General features: G+C 38.1%; 2 protein-coding genes across 4 annotated transcripts in view; both read left to right on the forward strand.

The window, feature by feature from the left end:
* Positions 1–1,221, forward strand: part of tgfbr2b (transforming growth factor beta receptor 2b) — a 29,230-nt gene extending 28,009 nt beyond the window's left edge. For all 3 annotated transcript variants that reach the window (XM_055042130.1, XM_055042131.1, XM_055042132.1), the window contains exon 10: positions 159–1,221. In XM_055042130.1, the coding sequence (XP_054898105.1) occupies positions 159–419 (261 nt within the window). In that variant the 3' untranslated portion in view covers positions 420–1,221. The remainder of the gene's footprint in view (positions 1–158) is intronic.
* Positions 1,222–4,045: 2,824 nt separating this feature from the next.
* On the forward strand, positions 4,046–7,981 carry LOC129367611 (SUN domain-containing protein 2-like). The gene is made up of 9 exons (XM_055042165.1): positions 4,046–4,468; positions 4,991–5,081; positions 5,165–5,337; positions 5,440–5,513; positions 5,601–5,721; positions 5,815–5,927; positions 6,065–6,238; positions 6,504–6,593; positions 7,695–7,981. Exons 2-9 carry the CDS (start codon positions 4,993–4,995, stop codon positions 7,806–7,808), a joined length of 948 nt encoding a protein of 315 aa, XP_054898140.1. The 5' UTR covers positions 4,046–4,468; positions 4,991–4,992; the 3' UTR covers positions 7,809–7,981.
* Positions 7,982–16,726: the final 8,745 nt, after the last annotated feature.

Raw genomic sequence — 16,726 nt, forward strand, 5'->3', positions numbered from 1 at the left:
ACACGTTGGACACTCCCGATTTAGAGTTCAGTTGCACTCAAAGATGAGTTGCTCAGAAGCTGCACGCTTCTCTGGTTCACCAGCCATTTGTTCTGTAATGAAACGGAACAGAGAAAGGAAGAGATTCTCAGATGTGTGCTCTACGTCTCCCTCTGCAGGGCATTTTGGCTATCTGCACCACTATCAAGGAATGCTGGGACCACGACCCGGAGGCCCGTCTCACGGCCCACTGCGTGGCCGAGCGCCTCTCTGAGATCGAGGAGGAGCTGGACAAGCTGTCGAGCCGCAGCTCCTCGGCTGAGAAGATCCGATACGAGGTGCACATCCCCGTCGCCATGGAGATCCCAGAGGAGGAGGTGAAGATCTCAGAAATCCAGAACATCGTAGCTGCGGACTGCTCTGTGAGCGACAAGAAGTGAGGCGGAGACCTGCAGTCTCCTTCAGGGGCCTTCCAGTTGGTCCGGGTTAACACGGCGGACGATGATGACGATGGTGGTGGTGATGAGGAGCAGAGCTCTGGCGGGACTCCAACCACAGCTGGAGTCTGAGACACGGTGTTGTGTTCAGCTTTGGCTCAGCCCTGGTGAACATTATGGCTTTCATGACTTCTAGAATGTTACAAGATGTTGAAAAGCTGCAGATCCAAAAAATAAAATGAAATAAAAATAATAAATAACAAAAAAGCCAATTTGACAGGAGAATGCAGAGCCTGGCAGGATTTTCTTTGCATGATAAACAGGCCAGTTTGGATTGAACCAAACAGGTTTTACATGCATTTTGTCACGATCTTCTTATGTATTACAGATAATAGTCATTTCCAATGGTTTATGTATATTTTTTTGTTAATGTACCTTAAAGTACATTTTTTAGTGCGTACTTTGAAAACCAGAGAACTGACCTTACCACTGTTCAGTGTTTGTACCAGCAGGTTGATTAGGAGAACAGCTCAGTATATATGTCTTTCTGTTTGAATGTACTTTTTGGTGTTTGTACTTATATGTTAAGCTTTTTTTCTAGACAATAAAAATCCTACTGTGCAAGGAGACGGTAAATATACATAAATAGCAACAAGAAGGGAAAGTCGTTCTATTTTGCCTTTTTTTTTTTTGCAACTTTTCAGGATGCATGTCTTAAAATAGTGTTTGTCTTCATAAACAAGAAAAGTGTCAAAGAACTTTTACCCTGTATGTCACATGCAAGATATTATAAATCAAGTATGAATTAAATATATTTACATACACTTCTCTGGTTCTGTGTACATCCATCATGAGCATTACTTTGGCTAGCATTAGCAAACCTTTTTCCTCACCAGATAGCAATGACCTGCGTCATGCAAAATCCACCCTTCAATTTCAATTGCATATTGATGACTCCCTAATGTATAAATGGTTTCTAAACAACAAAAACCTAAATGCAGGATTTGGGCCTACATTATCAAATAGAAAATCTACGTCCAGTTCAGTGATCTGTGCTTGGATGAAGCAGTGAGTTTAAATAAGCCTTTCCAGGTAACATTGAACTTCAACAGTTATTAGATGAAATCCATTTTGAAAACGATGTGAAAAAGGTGCCTGAAGTTGTAAAATATTTGAGCAACTGAGAAACAACTGATTTGTGTTTTTTTTCTCTTTCTTTCTTTATCAATTGGACTTTAAATCTGGTACTCAAGAAATGCTTAAAGTACGAACATCCAGCCTGCAAGGTGACCATGAAGAAGATGGAGCCAGCCACAGCGAGGACCTCTGGACCAGTTTGATGAAAGTCACGCCATGATAAATGATCCAAACCGAACTTCAATAGATAAATGAGGCTTTCAATTTTAAACCATTGCAGTTATCAGCTCAAACCACAGCAATGGGCTCTGTTTGGTGGAGTCACTCTGCTTTGGCATCAGCTGAACAATTTGGCTTTTACTAAACATGCAGTAAAAAATTGAAAGCTCTGTGTTCCCTTTTATATGTTATACTGTGAAAACACTGTGTGCTCGTAAAAAAAAAAGAGAAAAATTTGGCTTCAAAGTTTCAGATAAATAAAACAAAAAGACATACATTTCTAAAAAGTCCATGTGACCACAGCTTCCTGAGAAAAGACTTGTGCATTGTTTGCTAAATCCTTTCTTGAGACTTGAATTAGAAACCTGGTCCTTCAGAATCAGGGGAAGAACAATCATCTGGCCTGGTGAACAGAGCAGAGAGAAACTCTCATTTCTAGACAGGTTCAATGGTCAAACCCTGGGAAAACACACAACTCCAGTGCAGTCAGTGTTCAGAGAGTGTTAGCCTGAACTAGCTATGTTAGTGCTTGAGCTTTTGAGAAGCCAGGAACCTTTAAACAAGAAAATTACAAAAGATTCCCAAACATGAGGTGCAGCAGGTGAAAATGTTTTTTTAAATAGCTTGGGTGTTAAAATACCTCAGATGTGTCACAGTAAAGAGAAACGTTATCAATGTGAGAAACTACAAAAGCAACTAATTCCTGTCTGTGCAACAGCCAAACAGCTGACATGACTTCCTCACAGCCATAAGTCATAAGATGTTCAACTCATTTCTTTAAGTCAAGACTTTTTAACTTTTTAACCAAATCAGAGCAAAGTCTCAAGTTAGGAAATAAACTTTTTTTTTCATTAAATTCAGGATGTCCTGCCTGGATGGCTGTGGGCTGTAGGTTATAAGCTATAGGCTACAATCTACAGACTATAGGCTATAGGCTACAGGCAAAGGCAATTAACTATAGGCTATAGGCAATTGACTATAGGCAAGAGGCTATAGGCAAATGGCAAAGGCAATAGACTATAGGCAATAGGTTATAGGCTATAAGCAATAGGCTATGGGCAATAGGCTATAGGCTATAGCCTATAGGCTATAGGCAATAGACTATAGGCTATAGGCTATAGGCAATAGGCTATAGGCAATACGTTATAGGCTATAGGCCATAGGCTAAAGGCTATAGGCAATAGGCTATAGGTTATAGGCTATATGATATAGGCTATAGACTATAGACAATAGGCTAGAGGGTACAGGCTATAGGCGAATGGCAAAGGCAATAGACTATAGGCAATAGGCTATAGGCTATAGGCAATAGGCAATAGGCTATAGGCAATAGGCTATAGGTTATAGACAATAGGCTCTAGGCTATAGGCTATAGGCTATAGGCTATAGGCTATAGGCAATAGGCTATAGGTTATAGGCTATAGGCTATAGGCTATAGGCTATAGGCAATAGGCTATAGGCTATAGGCTATAGGCAATAGGCTATAGGTTATAGGCTATAGGCTATATGCTATAGGCTATACGCAATAGGCTATAGGCTATAGACAATATGCTAAAGGCTATAGGCAATAGGCTATAGGCAATAGGCTATAGGTTATAGGCTATATGCTATAGGCTATGGGCTATAGGCTATATACTATAGACAATAGGCTATAGGCTACAGGCTATAGGTGAATGGCAAAGGCAATAGACTATAGGCAATAGGCTATAGGCAATAGGCTGAAGGCTATAGGCAATAGGCTATAGGCAATAGGCTATAGGCTATAGGCTATAGGCTATAGGCTATAGGCTATAGGCAATAGGCTATAGGCTATAGGTTATAGGCTATAGGCTATATGCTATAGGCTATAGGCTATAGGCAATAGGCTATAGGCTATAGGCTATAGGCTATAGGCTATAGGCTATAGGCTATAGGCTATAGGCATTAGGCTATAGGTTATAGACAATAGGCTGTATGCTCTAGGCTATAGGCTATTGGCTATAGGCAATAGGCTATAGTTTATAGGCTATAGGCTCTAGGCAATAGGCTATAGACAATAGGTTATAGGCAATAGGCAATAGGCTATAGGCAATAGGCAATAGGCAATGGGCTATAGGCTATAGGCTATACGCAATAGGCTATAGACAATAGCCTATTGTCAATAGCCTATAGCCTTTTGGCTATAGGCTATAGGCAATAGGCCGTATGTGTCTAACTCCAGTCCTCGAGGCCCGGTGTCCTGCAACTTTTAGATGTGCCTCTGCTGCACCACTCCTGAATAGAATAATTTGGTCATTAGCAAGGCTCTGGAGAACAAGGAGGAGGTAATTAAGCCATTTCATTCCAGTGTTTTGTACCTGTGGCTAAAAACTACACATCTAAAACACTGTGCAATAACTGTATGTAAATGCCAGCAGGAGAGTAAACATTTCTTGATTTCGTTGAGAGCAGTGATTTGATTGACCAAGTCAACAGCAGAATGGACATTATTTTTTTAATTGTTTGAAATGAATTTAAAAGAGCTAGAAATGAATTGTGGGCAGGTTCTGTTGAACATTGTGATATCATATGGAATGACTTGTCATCAGGCGCTTTTGGAACTTTTGTCAATAAGAGAGGAGTTCCTACAGGAATTCATCCATTTGAAGAGTTAGAGTCAGAAGAGTCAGACATATTACTTCAAGAAATTCATTTAGTTGAACTGAGCTTCGGTTTTTCAAGTAAGTATTTAGAAGTTAGTGAGGCAAAGAAAAAAAATTGTTATTTTGTACTAGATTTTTGAAGGAGGTGTGCAGCAATGCTGCAAATAGGTTAAGGAAGACAAGTTGTTAGTAATCAGTTTTTAGCTCTAATCAAACCATTTTAGCAACTTCTTGATGTAAATATCAAATGTCTCATTTGTTTTTCAGCATGTTTTTTTTTCATATTTGCAAACTTCATTGAATATTGAAACAGCAGAAAAAATATTAAGGAGTTCTACGTGGAAAAAATTGTTTTTCCTTCAAGTTTGATAGATAGTTTATGATTTTCACACATGAAATGATCGATTTAATCCTCATTTCAGTTCATATAATATGTTTGTGTTTATCATGATGATTGATAAACATTAAATGAAGTTTTTGATATATTACATCATTTAATTTACAATGTTCACTTTGAAATTAACTTACTGTAGAGTGTTGTACATTTTGGACATGCTTTGTGCCAGACACGGATAACCTTTCCCTGTCTTTGTTTTCTAGTCATGCAAAGACGAAGTGAACGTTTGCAAAACAATGGGTACTATGACATGTATGGCCAACCTGTTATCTCATACAGGGAGACGCCAGTCAGGTATATTAAATCAGCAATTTTTTTAACTCTTATGTTTTATGCAGTCGTGTATATCTTAACTCACTTGCATATTTTCCATCTAGGCCCAGACGGAGGCGCACAGCATATTTCCCTGTGAACCACCCTTCAAATAGGGAGATGATATTAAGAGTGAGGATTCATTGTCGTGAAGACCAAGCAACCCAGACAATAGACACGCTGATTCAAAGCTGCTTTCACACCTTTGTCTTTGGATTTCTCATCTTTGCTGCTTTTGGTAAATATTCTCCTTCTACAAATTTGTAGACTATTTGAAGTGTTATAGAAAGACTGCATTTTGAATGTTGTCTCACTGTCATCTTCTGCTCATGTTCATCAGGTTGTATTTGGTGGAATATTTCCCTCCACTCACGACCCTCGAAGTTATCGATGACACCACCTGAAATTGACATGGTAGGCTTTCTCTTCCTAATCTTAACGCTGATTTAATTATCATGAACAAACATAAGAACAAGCTGTTAACTTCTATGTTGTGCACAGGTTAGAGTCTTTGCAGGTAAGGATGAGGGATATCTCTCCAGGCTGCAATTGATGGAGACAAAGGTAGACTACCTTCTGCCACAAGTAGATCTGTGGCCCAACTTTGCTTTGGAGTCCCAAGGTGAGCCATTACAAAAAATCATAAACTAGTTTTCAAATTTTCAGTATTACATTTTTATGACTCACATTATTTCTTTTTGTGTTTTGTGCACAGGAGCAACAATTTTACGCAAGACAAGCTCAGATACATATCACACCTATAAAGAATTTGAATTGTTTGGGGTATCTATCAAGCTACCTGCTATAGGCCCAGAAATCGTTATTAAGGTCTGAATGATACTCAAATCATTAAATAAATATTAGGAAAAGTGGTGTTTCTTGTTGATATAATATTAGGCTTTACAGTTTTCTTTTCTCTAAGTCTTGGTAACCCGCCTAAACTTTGTTTTGTTCTCTGTTTTCAGGGAAGATCTCATCTCAGTCCAGGACACTGCTGGGCCTTTGCAGATTTACCGGGACGTTTATCCATAGCACTGTCCCACAAAACCACCGTCACTCATGTGTCAATGAGTCATATTCCCAAGTTCGTTTCCCCGACTTCCTCAGTCTCTAGTGCTCCTCGAGAATTTTCTGTCTATGTAAGTCACGTAAAATGAGTGTCAAAACTATAAAACATCCACCTATAGTATATGTTTAGTGTACATTTAAATTGTATACATTTAAAATGTATTGATTCAGTATGACATCACTTGATCTCATTCTAAACTCTGTAAACTTTCATTCTGCACTAATTAATTTTCTGCTTACCTCGGGATGTGATATGTTTTTAGATACACCAAATAACTTCCACATATCGAGAAAGAACAAGATAATGAATTGCATTTCTGTCTGATTTTGTCTCAGGGAAAGGAGAACTTGCAAGATGAGGAAACTCATTTGGGAACTTTCTTGTATGATGAAGATGGCGACCAAATACAGACCTTCAAACTTCCTGTAAATATGTCAAATGAATGCTCTATAAACCAATACTGTTTTCATAGAAGCCCAGATCGACTGACCCTGTTATAAATGCTGATCATATTTCCGAACATACAACCATAAGGTTTTTTACTGGGTATTACTAGCATTGAATTAAAATACAAAGTACTTGAAATAAAGTACCGTACTATTACTCCATTCAAAATGCTCCAATGAAAATTTCTATTTAAACCATAAAAATTATGTTAATTCTGCACTTCCAGAGCTGTTGAGAGAGACTGTAACAGATAGATAGCATTGAATTGAATTATGTTGGCTAGAAATAGTGCCTAAATAAACCACCATTCCCCACCTGCATAAAGTTTTGTTATTTAACCATAACTATTCCAAAACACATACAAAGTGAACAGATAGAAAAAACTGTTGATTTTTTTTGGCCATCACTTAGGGAGGAAAATATTTTTTCTCTTGGCATAAATCGTTAATAAGACTTTTATTTATCTTGAAAACAAAAAACAAAAAGTCAACATCTTATTGCTGCAGTGTGGAATCTTCTTCCATCAAGACGGAGACTCGGATTTCTTTTATTGAACATTTTTGTTCAGTTTTAATGGGGAGAAAACAGCAACAGCTCATAACAGCAAACAGTTTGTTACCTAGCAACCAAAGTCAACAGAAGTAAGACCGTGACAAAATACAGAACCAGATTCTGTTAAGCATTCTTCAAAATAAAAGACTTCCTCTACCCAAATAAATCATGCCTCACATTTAAATATGTTTCTCTTCAGCTTTTGTAATTATTTACAATCATTTTAAATTGAGTTAATAATAATCACGTGAATTATGCTTGACAACACTTCACAAAACAATCATTTTTCTTGTCTCTGTATAACAAACAATTAAATCCCAGTGTTACTACATAACATTTTGCTTTCTGGTTAGTAAAACCTCAGTGTAATTACCTTGCTATCTTTAGACAAACTATGCAAAATATATTTGCAGCAAGGCCAGTTGAACTCGGCTTCCATAAGACAGACCTCCTTTGTGTTTATTGTCTGTCTATTTGTAACTACGGATTATCAGTCTAACCTAATTTGTATCTGTCTTGGTTTACAGGCCGATAAAGTTGACACATTCCACTACGTGACTCTAAATGTGAACAGTAACTGGGGTCATCCGGATTACACCTGCCTTTACAACTTTAGAGTTCACGGTGAACTTGCCAAATGATGAGGACAAGGAGAAAATGGATAAAAGATATCAAAGGGAATGTATTTTTTTCTTTTCCATACACATATACACAAAGGCCCACAGGTACAACAGGAACCAATTACTATTATGTTTTACAGTAGTGACATATATTATTATGGTCCCTTTATACTGTAATAGTATAGATTTTATTCTGATGGACTGAAATGAGGGCTGCACAATGGCACAGTTGGCAGCACTGCTGCCTTACAAAAACGAGGTTCAGACATGATAAAAGTAGTATGCGTGGGTCTCTTTCCGGCTACACCGGTTTCCTTCCACAGACATAATAAAAGTAGCATGTGTGGGTTTTCTCCGGGTACTCCGGTTTCCTCCCACAGTAAGAACATGACTGTTAGGTTAATTGGTCTATCCAAAGCCTACTTACGTGTGAGTATGTGTTGCATGGTTGATTGTCCTGTCTATCTCTAAATAGAGCAGGATCCATTAACACATCTTTTTAAATAATTCTCATGTTTAACCTCCCCCAAAAATCCGTGGTTTTGTTGCATTGCCACAAGCGATGTAATAGTGCCCCTTTCTCCACCATGTATACACAAATCTAGAATGATGGGGTTAAACTATTCAGTTTTACAGGGGTGATGTATATTCTCATCATCCATTTATACTGTAATAGTGTAGACTTTGTTCTAATGCATTGGGAATGAGGGTTGCACAATGGTACACTTGGTAGCATTGTTGCCTTGCAGAAAAGAGGTTCAGACATAATAAAAGTGCCATGTGCGGGTTCTCTCCGGTACTCCGGCGTCCTCCCACAGTCAGAACATGACTGTTAGGTTAATTGGCGCTGCATGGTTGATATTCCTGTGTGTTGCACTGGGATGGATTGGCAACCTGGACAATTCCATGTTGTGAATTTAAGTCCTATTTTTTGCACCATTTAAAATTAAAGTACTGACAACATAACATAAACTGTTGTCATTACAGTTTATGTAATAACAGCTTTTACATAAACTGCTGTTACATTTAACATAAGCTGTCTGAAAAGATTAACATATTCAAACACAAACTAAACTCTGAAAACAGTACATTTATTTCTTGATCAAAATGTAAGACATTTTGACCAGGATATGGGAACACAGCAACATCACTTTGTAGATAACAGTGAATGTTATTCTTTCAGGACTGACTCCTGTGAGAGGTAATTTACTGCTACAGGCAATAAACTGCAACAGTCTGGGCATTATTTTCTGTGACTAATAGACTGAGAACTACTTTCCTACATCTCTCTTTTTTAATATGTGTAATGTAAACTAATATTGTAACTAAATCTGTCTTTCTTCTTTCAGAGGTTTGCTGAGAGTTTTTTGTTTTTCTTTTTTTCATTATTTTTGCCCTCTTGAAGCCAGCCAGCCTCGGCAGAAGGCTGCTCATCCTGAGCCTGGTTCTGCTGGAGGTGTCTTCCTTTTAAAGGGAGTTTTCCTCTCCACTGTTGCCTTGCGCTTGCTCAGGATGGGAGATCCCTTGGATTAAACATCCATCGCGATCTGCTGGTGACCCCTCCGCAGAATCGCACCTTAACGTGGTGGAGGGTTTATTTGAGTTGACCCAGATGGAGGTTTTGGCTTGGGCTTCACCCAGTAGTGAGGCTTCCCAGGCAGGCTGCCATTGGGGAGGGATCAGACTAAGAGCGATTCAAGGTTTTCAATGAAGGACTACCAAAGGAATCAGGTATTTCAAGGAGACAAAGTTATCCCAAGTCCGATTTTGCAGGAAGTTTCTCTCTATAAACAGTCAGTTATCTTCCTCACTGATATAAATGTCAAAGAATTCAATGTACTCCAAGGCCCTCTTGTGACTGCTAACTGTGGTTCCATCAAGGTACCAGAATGTGAGGAACTTAAGGTCAGATGGGGTCTAAGATAACATCAGAAACATATCAGAACCATAAAGCATCTCAAGATGAGGTTGTGTTGTTGAAGGATGAGGGATATCTCTCCAGGCAGCAATTGATGGAGACAAAGCTAGACTACCTTCTACCACAAGTAGATCTGTGGCCCAACTTTGCTTTGGAGTCTCAAGGTGAGCCATTACAAATAAAATCATAAACTAGTTTTCAAATTTTCAGTATTACATTTTTATGACTCACATTATTTCTGTTTTTGTGTTTTGTGCACAGGAGCAACAATTTTACGCAAGACAAGCTCAAATACGTATCACAGCCATAAAGCATGTGGATTGTTTGGGGCATCAAACAATCCACATGCTTCAGTCATTTGAAGTTTGTATATCAGGTGTTCTGATATACAGACCCAGGAGGGTTTGCAGATCCAGAGATGAGCTCATGTTGGTGGACTTCCTGACCAGAGTTCACACACCTCAAACACACATAATGTCCTTACATATCAGCTGCACACAAACTTTATGTATTTATGGACACTTATGTCCATTCAGGCACAACATTTACAGGTGGACAAAGTTGTTAGTACCTTCTGTTAATGACTAAAAAACCCACAGTGGTCACTGAAACAACCTGAAACTGACAAAAGTAAGAAATGAAAATTCACTGAAAATTAACCAATAAAAAATCTGACATTATCTTGAACTGAGGTTCAGCAAAATAAGAAAATGATAGACCAAGATGACTACAATTGTACAGATTATTCTGAAACTTAAGGAAGAAAATGGACAAATTCAAGACAATTATGATATGAATGGTTACTAAAAGTCCAAAACAACCAAGTCCACTAAGCAAAGGTGAACTAGAAAGTCTAGGTGGATTTCATTTGAAGGAAAGCAAATCATAAAAAAGTGAGGCTGGAATTTACCACCAATGTGCTGGGAGAGATGAGACAAAAGGTACATCAGCTCTATGGTCACAGACTGACATCATTTTAACTGAGCCACAATTTAAAGCAGCGTCTGACTTTCATCAGTTTGTCAGTAATTTGTTACTACTTTTGTCAGTTTCAAGTTTCTTCTGTTACCATTGTGGGCTTTTTGATCAGTAATGGTATGCTATGTTACTGTTACTGACGGTAACATAGCCGTCAGTTATGTTACTGTCTTCCTGTGCAGGACACAGGAAGTTGTCACAAAAGCAGCGGTCTTGAAGGCTCCTCACGAACCTCTGAACACCTTCAGTCTTGAAGAACCGGAACAGGCCGAGCGGATCTTCTGAGTTTCTTCAGTTTCTGTTGCTGTCGAGGACCTTTGATTTCCATTTTCTGTTATTATTATTATTATTATTATTATTATTATTATTATTATTATTATTATTATTATTATTATTATTATTATTATTATCACTTGTATATGCAAGGTCACTAAGTGACCTTGTACTTACTTACAAGTGACCTTGTATATGCAAGGTCACTTACAAACTATGTACAAATTTCCCCCATATTTTCAGTTTTAATTTTCTATTGCTGTTATTACTTTTATTATTATTAAGATTAATATTACCACTGTGTGGAGAGACACGTTCCTGTTTTTACATTTGATTTTTAATGTTTAAATGTTAATAAATATGTAAACTTATCTGTCCCACTTTCTTCATTTTAGTTTGGTAAATTTGCTTCTTCTTTATTGCCGAGTGAGAAATGTCCCCAGATTTAGTCTTGGAAATCTGCTCACCCAAACACTGTTACTCATAGGATTAGTGTAGCCCTTTAAAATATGGCTTGCAGAAAATTTCAAAATAAAAGCCTAAATATTCTTCTCAGCCCTTTGTTCTCTTTTTCCCTCAGGTTAGTGCAGAGAGAGCTACAGATATGAATAGTGGTATTACTGGAGAGGAGAAATAACCTCTCATATGCTTCAAATGATTCTGGTAGACATGGGGGGGGGGGGGGCTTTAGGGGGCTTGAGCCCCTGCACCTTTTATCCTTGATGCCTCTGTACCCTTTTTGAGCTTTTTTTTTTCAAAAGAATTTATTTATTTTTTATCTGTATGTCAGGAGGCCTGCTTGTGCCCCTTTGCAATAATATTTAGCTAAATATGATAATTTATCAAAAATAAACTAGTCTAGTTGCCCACAGTCTAATGACTCTTAGTTTCTCTGCCTCCATGTTGTTGAGACACCAGGTCCATGGGGAGGAAGGGGGGCCTCTAACTATCAAATTATGGGCAAAATATTTTTCATACACTCACCTTCTCTCCTCTGGTCTGTTTAACATCTACAGTCTCAGATCAACTCAGCCCTCTAGGACTGTCAGCAGCAGAAACAGCAAATTTATAGTTGTTGGGGAAAATATACTAAAAATATATTGATGATATAGTAGGATCCAATTAAATTCTTGATTAATATGGGTTGTTGCTATGTTGTTGTACGGTGTTTTAAGAACTTGTTCAATGGGGTCTTTTTTAACTTTGAGCACCTGCCCCTCCAAAGGTCTCTGCACGGCCCTGGGTTTTTGGATCGGCCTTACGGTTCCTGAATGGGAAGAAGTTGTTTGGACTGCTTTGTTCAGAAAATGTGACTGCCTCAAAAAGTTATAATTCTGTCTCTCCCTGTGTGTCTCACTCACATGACAATTGAGCTGCTCTTTAGAACTACAATGACTGAATGAAAGAACTACAACATGGCGGAACTGTCAGTTACTACAAAGGAGGACTGAGTTGGCCTTTAGAACTACTTGTGTTTTGGGCATTATATAACTGATTTAACCCAGTTATATAATGCCCAAAGTTTGTTGAATGATCATCATTCAACAAACTTGAATGAAGATCACTGTTACACATGGGATTAGTTTGGTCCTTTAAAATGATGCTTACTGAAATTTTCAAAATAAAACCCTGAATATCCCCCTCAGGTTAGTGCACCGCCGCAGACTCATTTATAGATCAATATTATTAGCCTGCATTATCGTTTTCTCTCAGCTCAGGGAACTGCCTTGCACAGTAAAGCAGTTTTATTAGCATTAGCCTATTAACGATCGAGATGAATATTTGCTTCTGTGTACGTGTAAAAAGAGAAAGGCATATTACACAGGATGGATTAATAAGTTATGTTTTAAGTTTAAGTGTCAAAAACCGCCATAAGACCTTTTCCAAGTATCTTATCTGAGGAAAAACTTGGACTAAAGCCAGATTGTTCCAAGAAAACACAATATAAGGTGTCATGATAAAACTGCTTTAATGAAAAACACATTAAGACAAGAGTTTCAAAACCATCCCAGCTAATATGTGAGCTCAAAAAATTGCAGATGAACTGGTTTCACTCATGTCCATGAACTCTCAAAATCATTGATTCTGATTTGTTTGCAGCCCTTGGGTTTCTCGAGTTACGCTTGAAGAGATGCCGACTCTTCATATCTTATCTTATCTCTCAGTGAAAGAGAGAGAACTCTACGAAACCTAACAGGTACCAAAGCAGCAGGAGAGAATTTCAGATGAGTGCGTGTCTTCAGCAGTAATCGGTTTGTTAGTGGCCAGGCTTTATTGCAGGTTGCAAACGACTCAAGATGGGGGCATGTCATGTTCAAGGACTTTCCTGTTCCTTAATGATTTTATATTCACAAATGTCTGATAAATATGAGAGGTATTAAACTCTTTGATTCTGATCGAAGGTCAATCTAAGTGAATAGGAGGTTTTAGCAGGAGAAGGCTTAATATATATGTATATATATATAATACATATGTGTGTGTATAATACACATATATACATGTTAAGCCTTAAGCTTAATATATATCTATATATATATATATACAGCTCTGTAATAAACGAAGAGCCCACTGCACTGAACCCCATTGAAAACCTCCTGGTCATATCACCAAATGTTGATTTCTGAGTTAAAACATTTGTATTGTCGTTTCTAAATGAATATGAGCTTGTTTTCTTTGCATCATTTGAGGTCTGAAAGTGCTGCATCTTTATCATTAATTTGACCATTTCTCATTTTCTGCAAATACAATGAAAAATTTCATTCCTCATGAGAAATTTCATGGAGAAATTCCAAGCAATTTCTACAAAATTGCTTGGAATTTCTGAAAAATGTTATCAGTGGTTCATGGAATAAAAGAACAATGGTCATGTTACTCAAACATACACCTATGAAAAGTAAAGTCAGAGAACTGACTCTTAATTTTTTCCAGAGCGGAGAGGCAGCAGAATAAACGGATCAGATTCCTGGAAGGTATTGTTATATTTTGCAGTGTGTGAAAAGATCACATGTGAAGCAGCTGACTGCCTTAAAGGTCATTTCTCCGATTATCTTTGTGCTTCACAGCACTGGCTGCATTTCCATTAGTGAGACCGGATATGGTTGTAACACTTTTTGCTCCAGCACCTTTAACTCACAGAATTTTTGAGCTAGAGTTTTCAAACTTTTATACAAAATACCCACATTTGTTTACTACAAATGGCACCAATTCAAACCTCTGCAAGAATATCACAGACCTCATGAGTTCATGTCAAATACATGGTGTTCCTTTGTTACAACCTACCCCGCTACCGGGGCAGGTTGTAACACCTGCTGGGGTAAGTTGTAACAATTAGAGAAAAGAAGCAAAAACAGAGGCCACACCATGTGATACGCTTCAAAAAGAGGTTTACTGAATTAAAAGAACAATACAAGAACAATCTCTCTCTCTCTCACTCTCTCTCTCTCTCTCTCTCTCTCTCTCTCTCTCTCTCTCTCTCTCTCTCTCTCTCTCTCTCTCTGTGACTGACCATAACTCAAATATACTCTGTTTGTGTGTGTGCATGTGTGTAAATTATTCTACTAGAACAAACTTCCTTAATATGTATGCTTAATGAACACTACAAACATGTAGGTCTAACAAAAGCCAATGTCAATGTGTGTGTATGTTTGTGTCTATTTGTGTGTAGACTTAATCAGAGTAACAGTGGTGACAAATGAATGATGGTAGCCCAGGCTTGGTGGGCCCAGAGACTGCATAGGGCACATTTTACCCACACTTCCTGTGGCTTTCAGTTGCCAAGTGGCTCCATACAGACAACACAAAAATATTCATCATCTGAGGTCTCACAATCCCTGAGAGACCTGTTCTGAGGTCTTTTAACATTTTCTTTGCAGGCTTTCTCTCCTTCCTCTTTTGCTTGCCTTTATTCTTTGCGAAGAAACTCTTCCTTACATTTTTCTTCCTCTTCTCTGTTCTTCCATCAGTGCTTGTTTCACTGGTGTGTCAGTGAGTATTTCAGATTTCCTTTTCTTCCTGATCCTGCCAGTTGTTTTCCTTGTACCTGCTTTTGGAAATGGCCGCATAGCCAAAGGATTGAATGCCTGAGCAGGAGACACCCCCAACGTACTTGGCTCATCTGGAGCACAGGACATGATCACATCATTAACTGCAGAGGAGCCAGAAGTAGTAGTCTCCAGTGGAGACTGCAGCTGGAAAGCTCCAGATGTCAGTGATGTAGCTGGGTCGGGACGGTCAGTGACTTGTGACCTCCTCAAAAATGACAGGATTGAAGGGCCAAATACCTGTGGATTGGAAACCGGCTTGAATGTTTTTCAAGCTCTGCCTGCTCAGCTGCAGGCAGAGCACTCTTCACAATACTTGGAATATTATATATCCCCTTCGGCTTGGCAGGATTCATCTTCATCCAGGCATCACTTGCGGCGTTCACCATTTTCTTAAATGGGCCGTAGACACTGCGATCCAGTGGCTGAAGTTTGGAAGGGAAGATCACTGGACCCCTGTTCTATCTGCTCAGTGTTACATGGCAGAACCCATGCGCCTTCGCAACTGATCTGACTGACTTGTTCTTCTTTGTCCTATCTTGTCCCTGATTGGTGGAACTGGTGGTGTTGCAACTCTCCCCATGTTACAACCATACCCAGTCTCCCTACCTATAAAATTTAGCAAATTGAAATTATGAAAATAAATGCATTTCATGGAAACCAATAACAAATAAGATGACGAGTCTATTCTATTTATGTAAAAGGCACAGAATTAGTGCATAGCCGATTTATTTGTAGGTTTTTAGCAATTTAGTAAATTTTACTTCAGTTTTTTAAATAGATCCTACAGTTCTGAGCAATTTTATGTTCATTTCTGCTTATTTTTTGAGACAAGACACAAATATTTTAATATGGTACAATTACACCAGTTTCACTGATGTCATCGTAAATTGATGATTGTAAGAAACGTAATATTGTCATTGTACATAATGATGAAAAAGAAATGAATACATATGTTATTTGGAGTTTATGAGGTTACACATAACAGCGACATGCACCTCCGAAGTTGTTTGCAGTCCATTATTAATGAAAAGAAGAATTTAAATTAAAATGTTTAAGAAGAGTGAGGGTGGATTTCCTTTTGTGATTACATGCCAAACGGTTCTGTAAACATTTGATTAAAATAAAAATAAGGACGGATCCCACCTGTCTATAAATCAAAGAAGAAGAAGAAGCTGACGTCATCGCATGCGACGTTGCACCCCGGTGAGCACAAACCTAAATCTGTCAGAAATGGTTTTGTACTATAAAACAACAAAAAAAGAAATACTACAGAATGTTACGTTATAAAGTTGCTGATTGCAGTTTTAGGATTTAATGGCAGTAGGCCTGTGCCACGAATGGTTGAAGACATTTAAACACGTTTGTAACATGTTTTGTGTTTTTGTTTGCCGGGAGAAATACGCGGAAGTGAGCTACATTAGCCTCTTGGAGCCCAGAGAGTTCACCTGAACCTGCACTTAATACATTTTTACAGATTATTTTTGACACATATATCAGTAAATTAATGCATTCATTACTTGATATTTTGGCAAAAAATATTTTTTTAACCAAGTAATTGATTCTGTTTGTTTTTACATCTATAATGTTGATGTTTATTTGCTTTTTGATCACCATTTCACCATTTTTGATCACTTTCCCCAGCACAAAATTATTTTTAATTATACAGTAATAGTATCCTGAATATAAATTACTCCATAGCATAGAACAGGCAGGTTTTTTAACACAAA

This window comes from Poeciliopsis prolifica, unplaced genomic scaffold, assembly GCF_027474105.1.
Source record: "Poeciliopsis prolifica strain line A6 unplaced genomic scaffold, Auburn_PproV2 SCAFFOLD017, whole genome shotgun sequence".
NCBI classification, from domain to species: Eukaryota; Metazoa; Chordata; class Actinopteri; order Cyprinodontiformes; family Poeciliidae; genus Poeciliopsis; species Poeciliopsis prolifica.

Bases quoted from the DNA above. Each gene is read 5' to 3' on its own strand.
- LOC129367611 (XM_055042165.1), top strand. From the start codon at position 4,993: ATGCAAAGACGAAGTGAACGTTTGCAAAACAATGGGTACTATGACATG. The intron at 5,082-5,164 runs GTATATTAAATC...TTTTCCATCTAG, and splicing joins TACAGGGAGACGCCAGTCAG to GCCCAGACGGAGGCGCACAG. The intron at 5,514-5,600 runs GTAGGCTTTCTC...TGTTGTGCACAG, and splicing joins CACCACCTGAAATTGACATG to GTTAGAGTCTTTGCAGGTAA.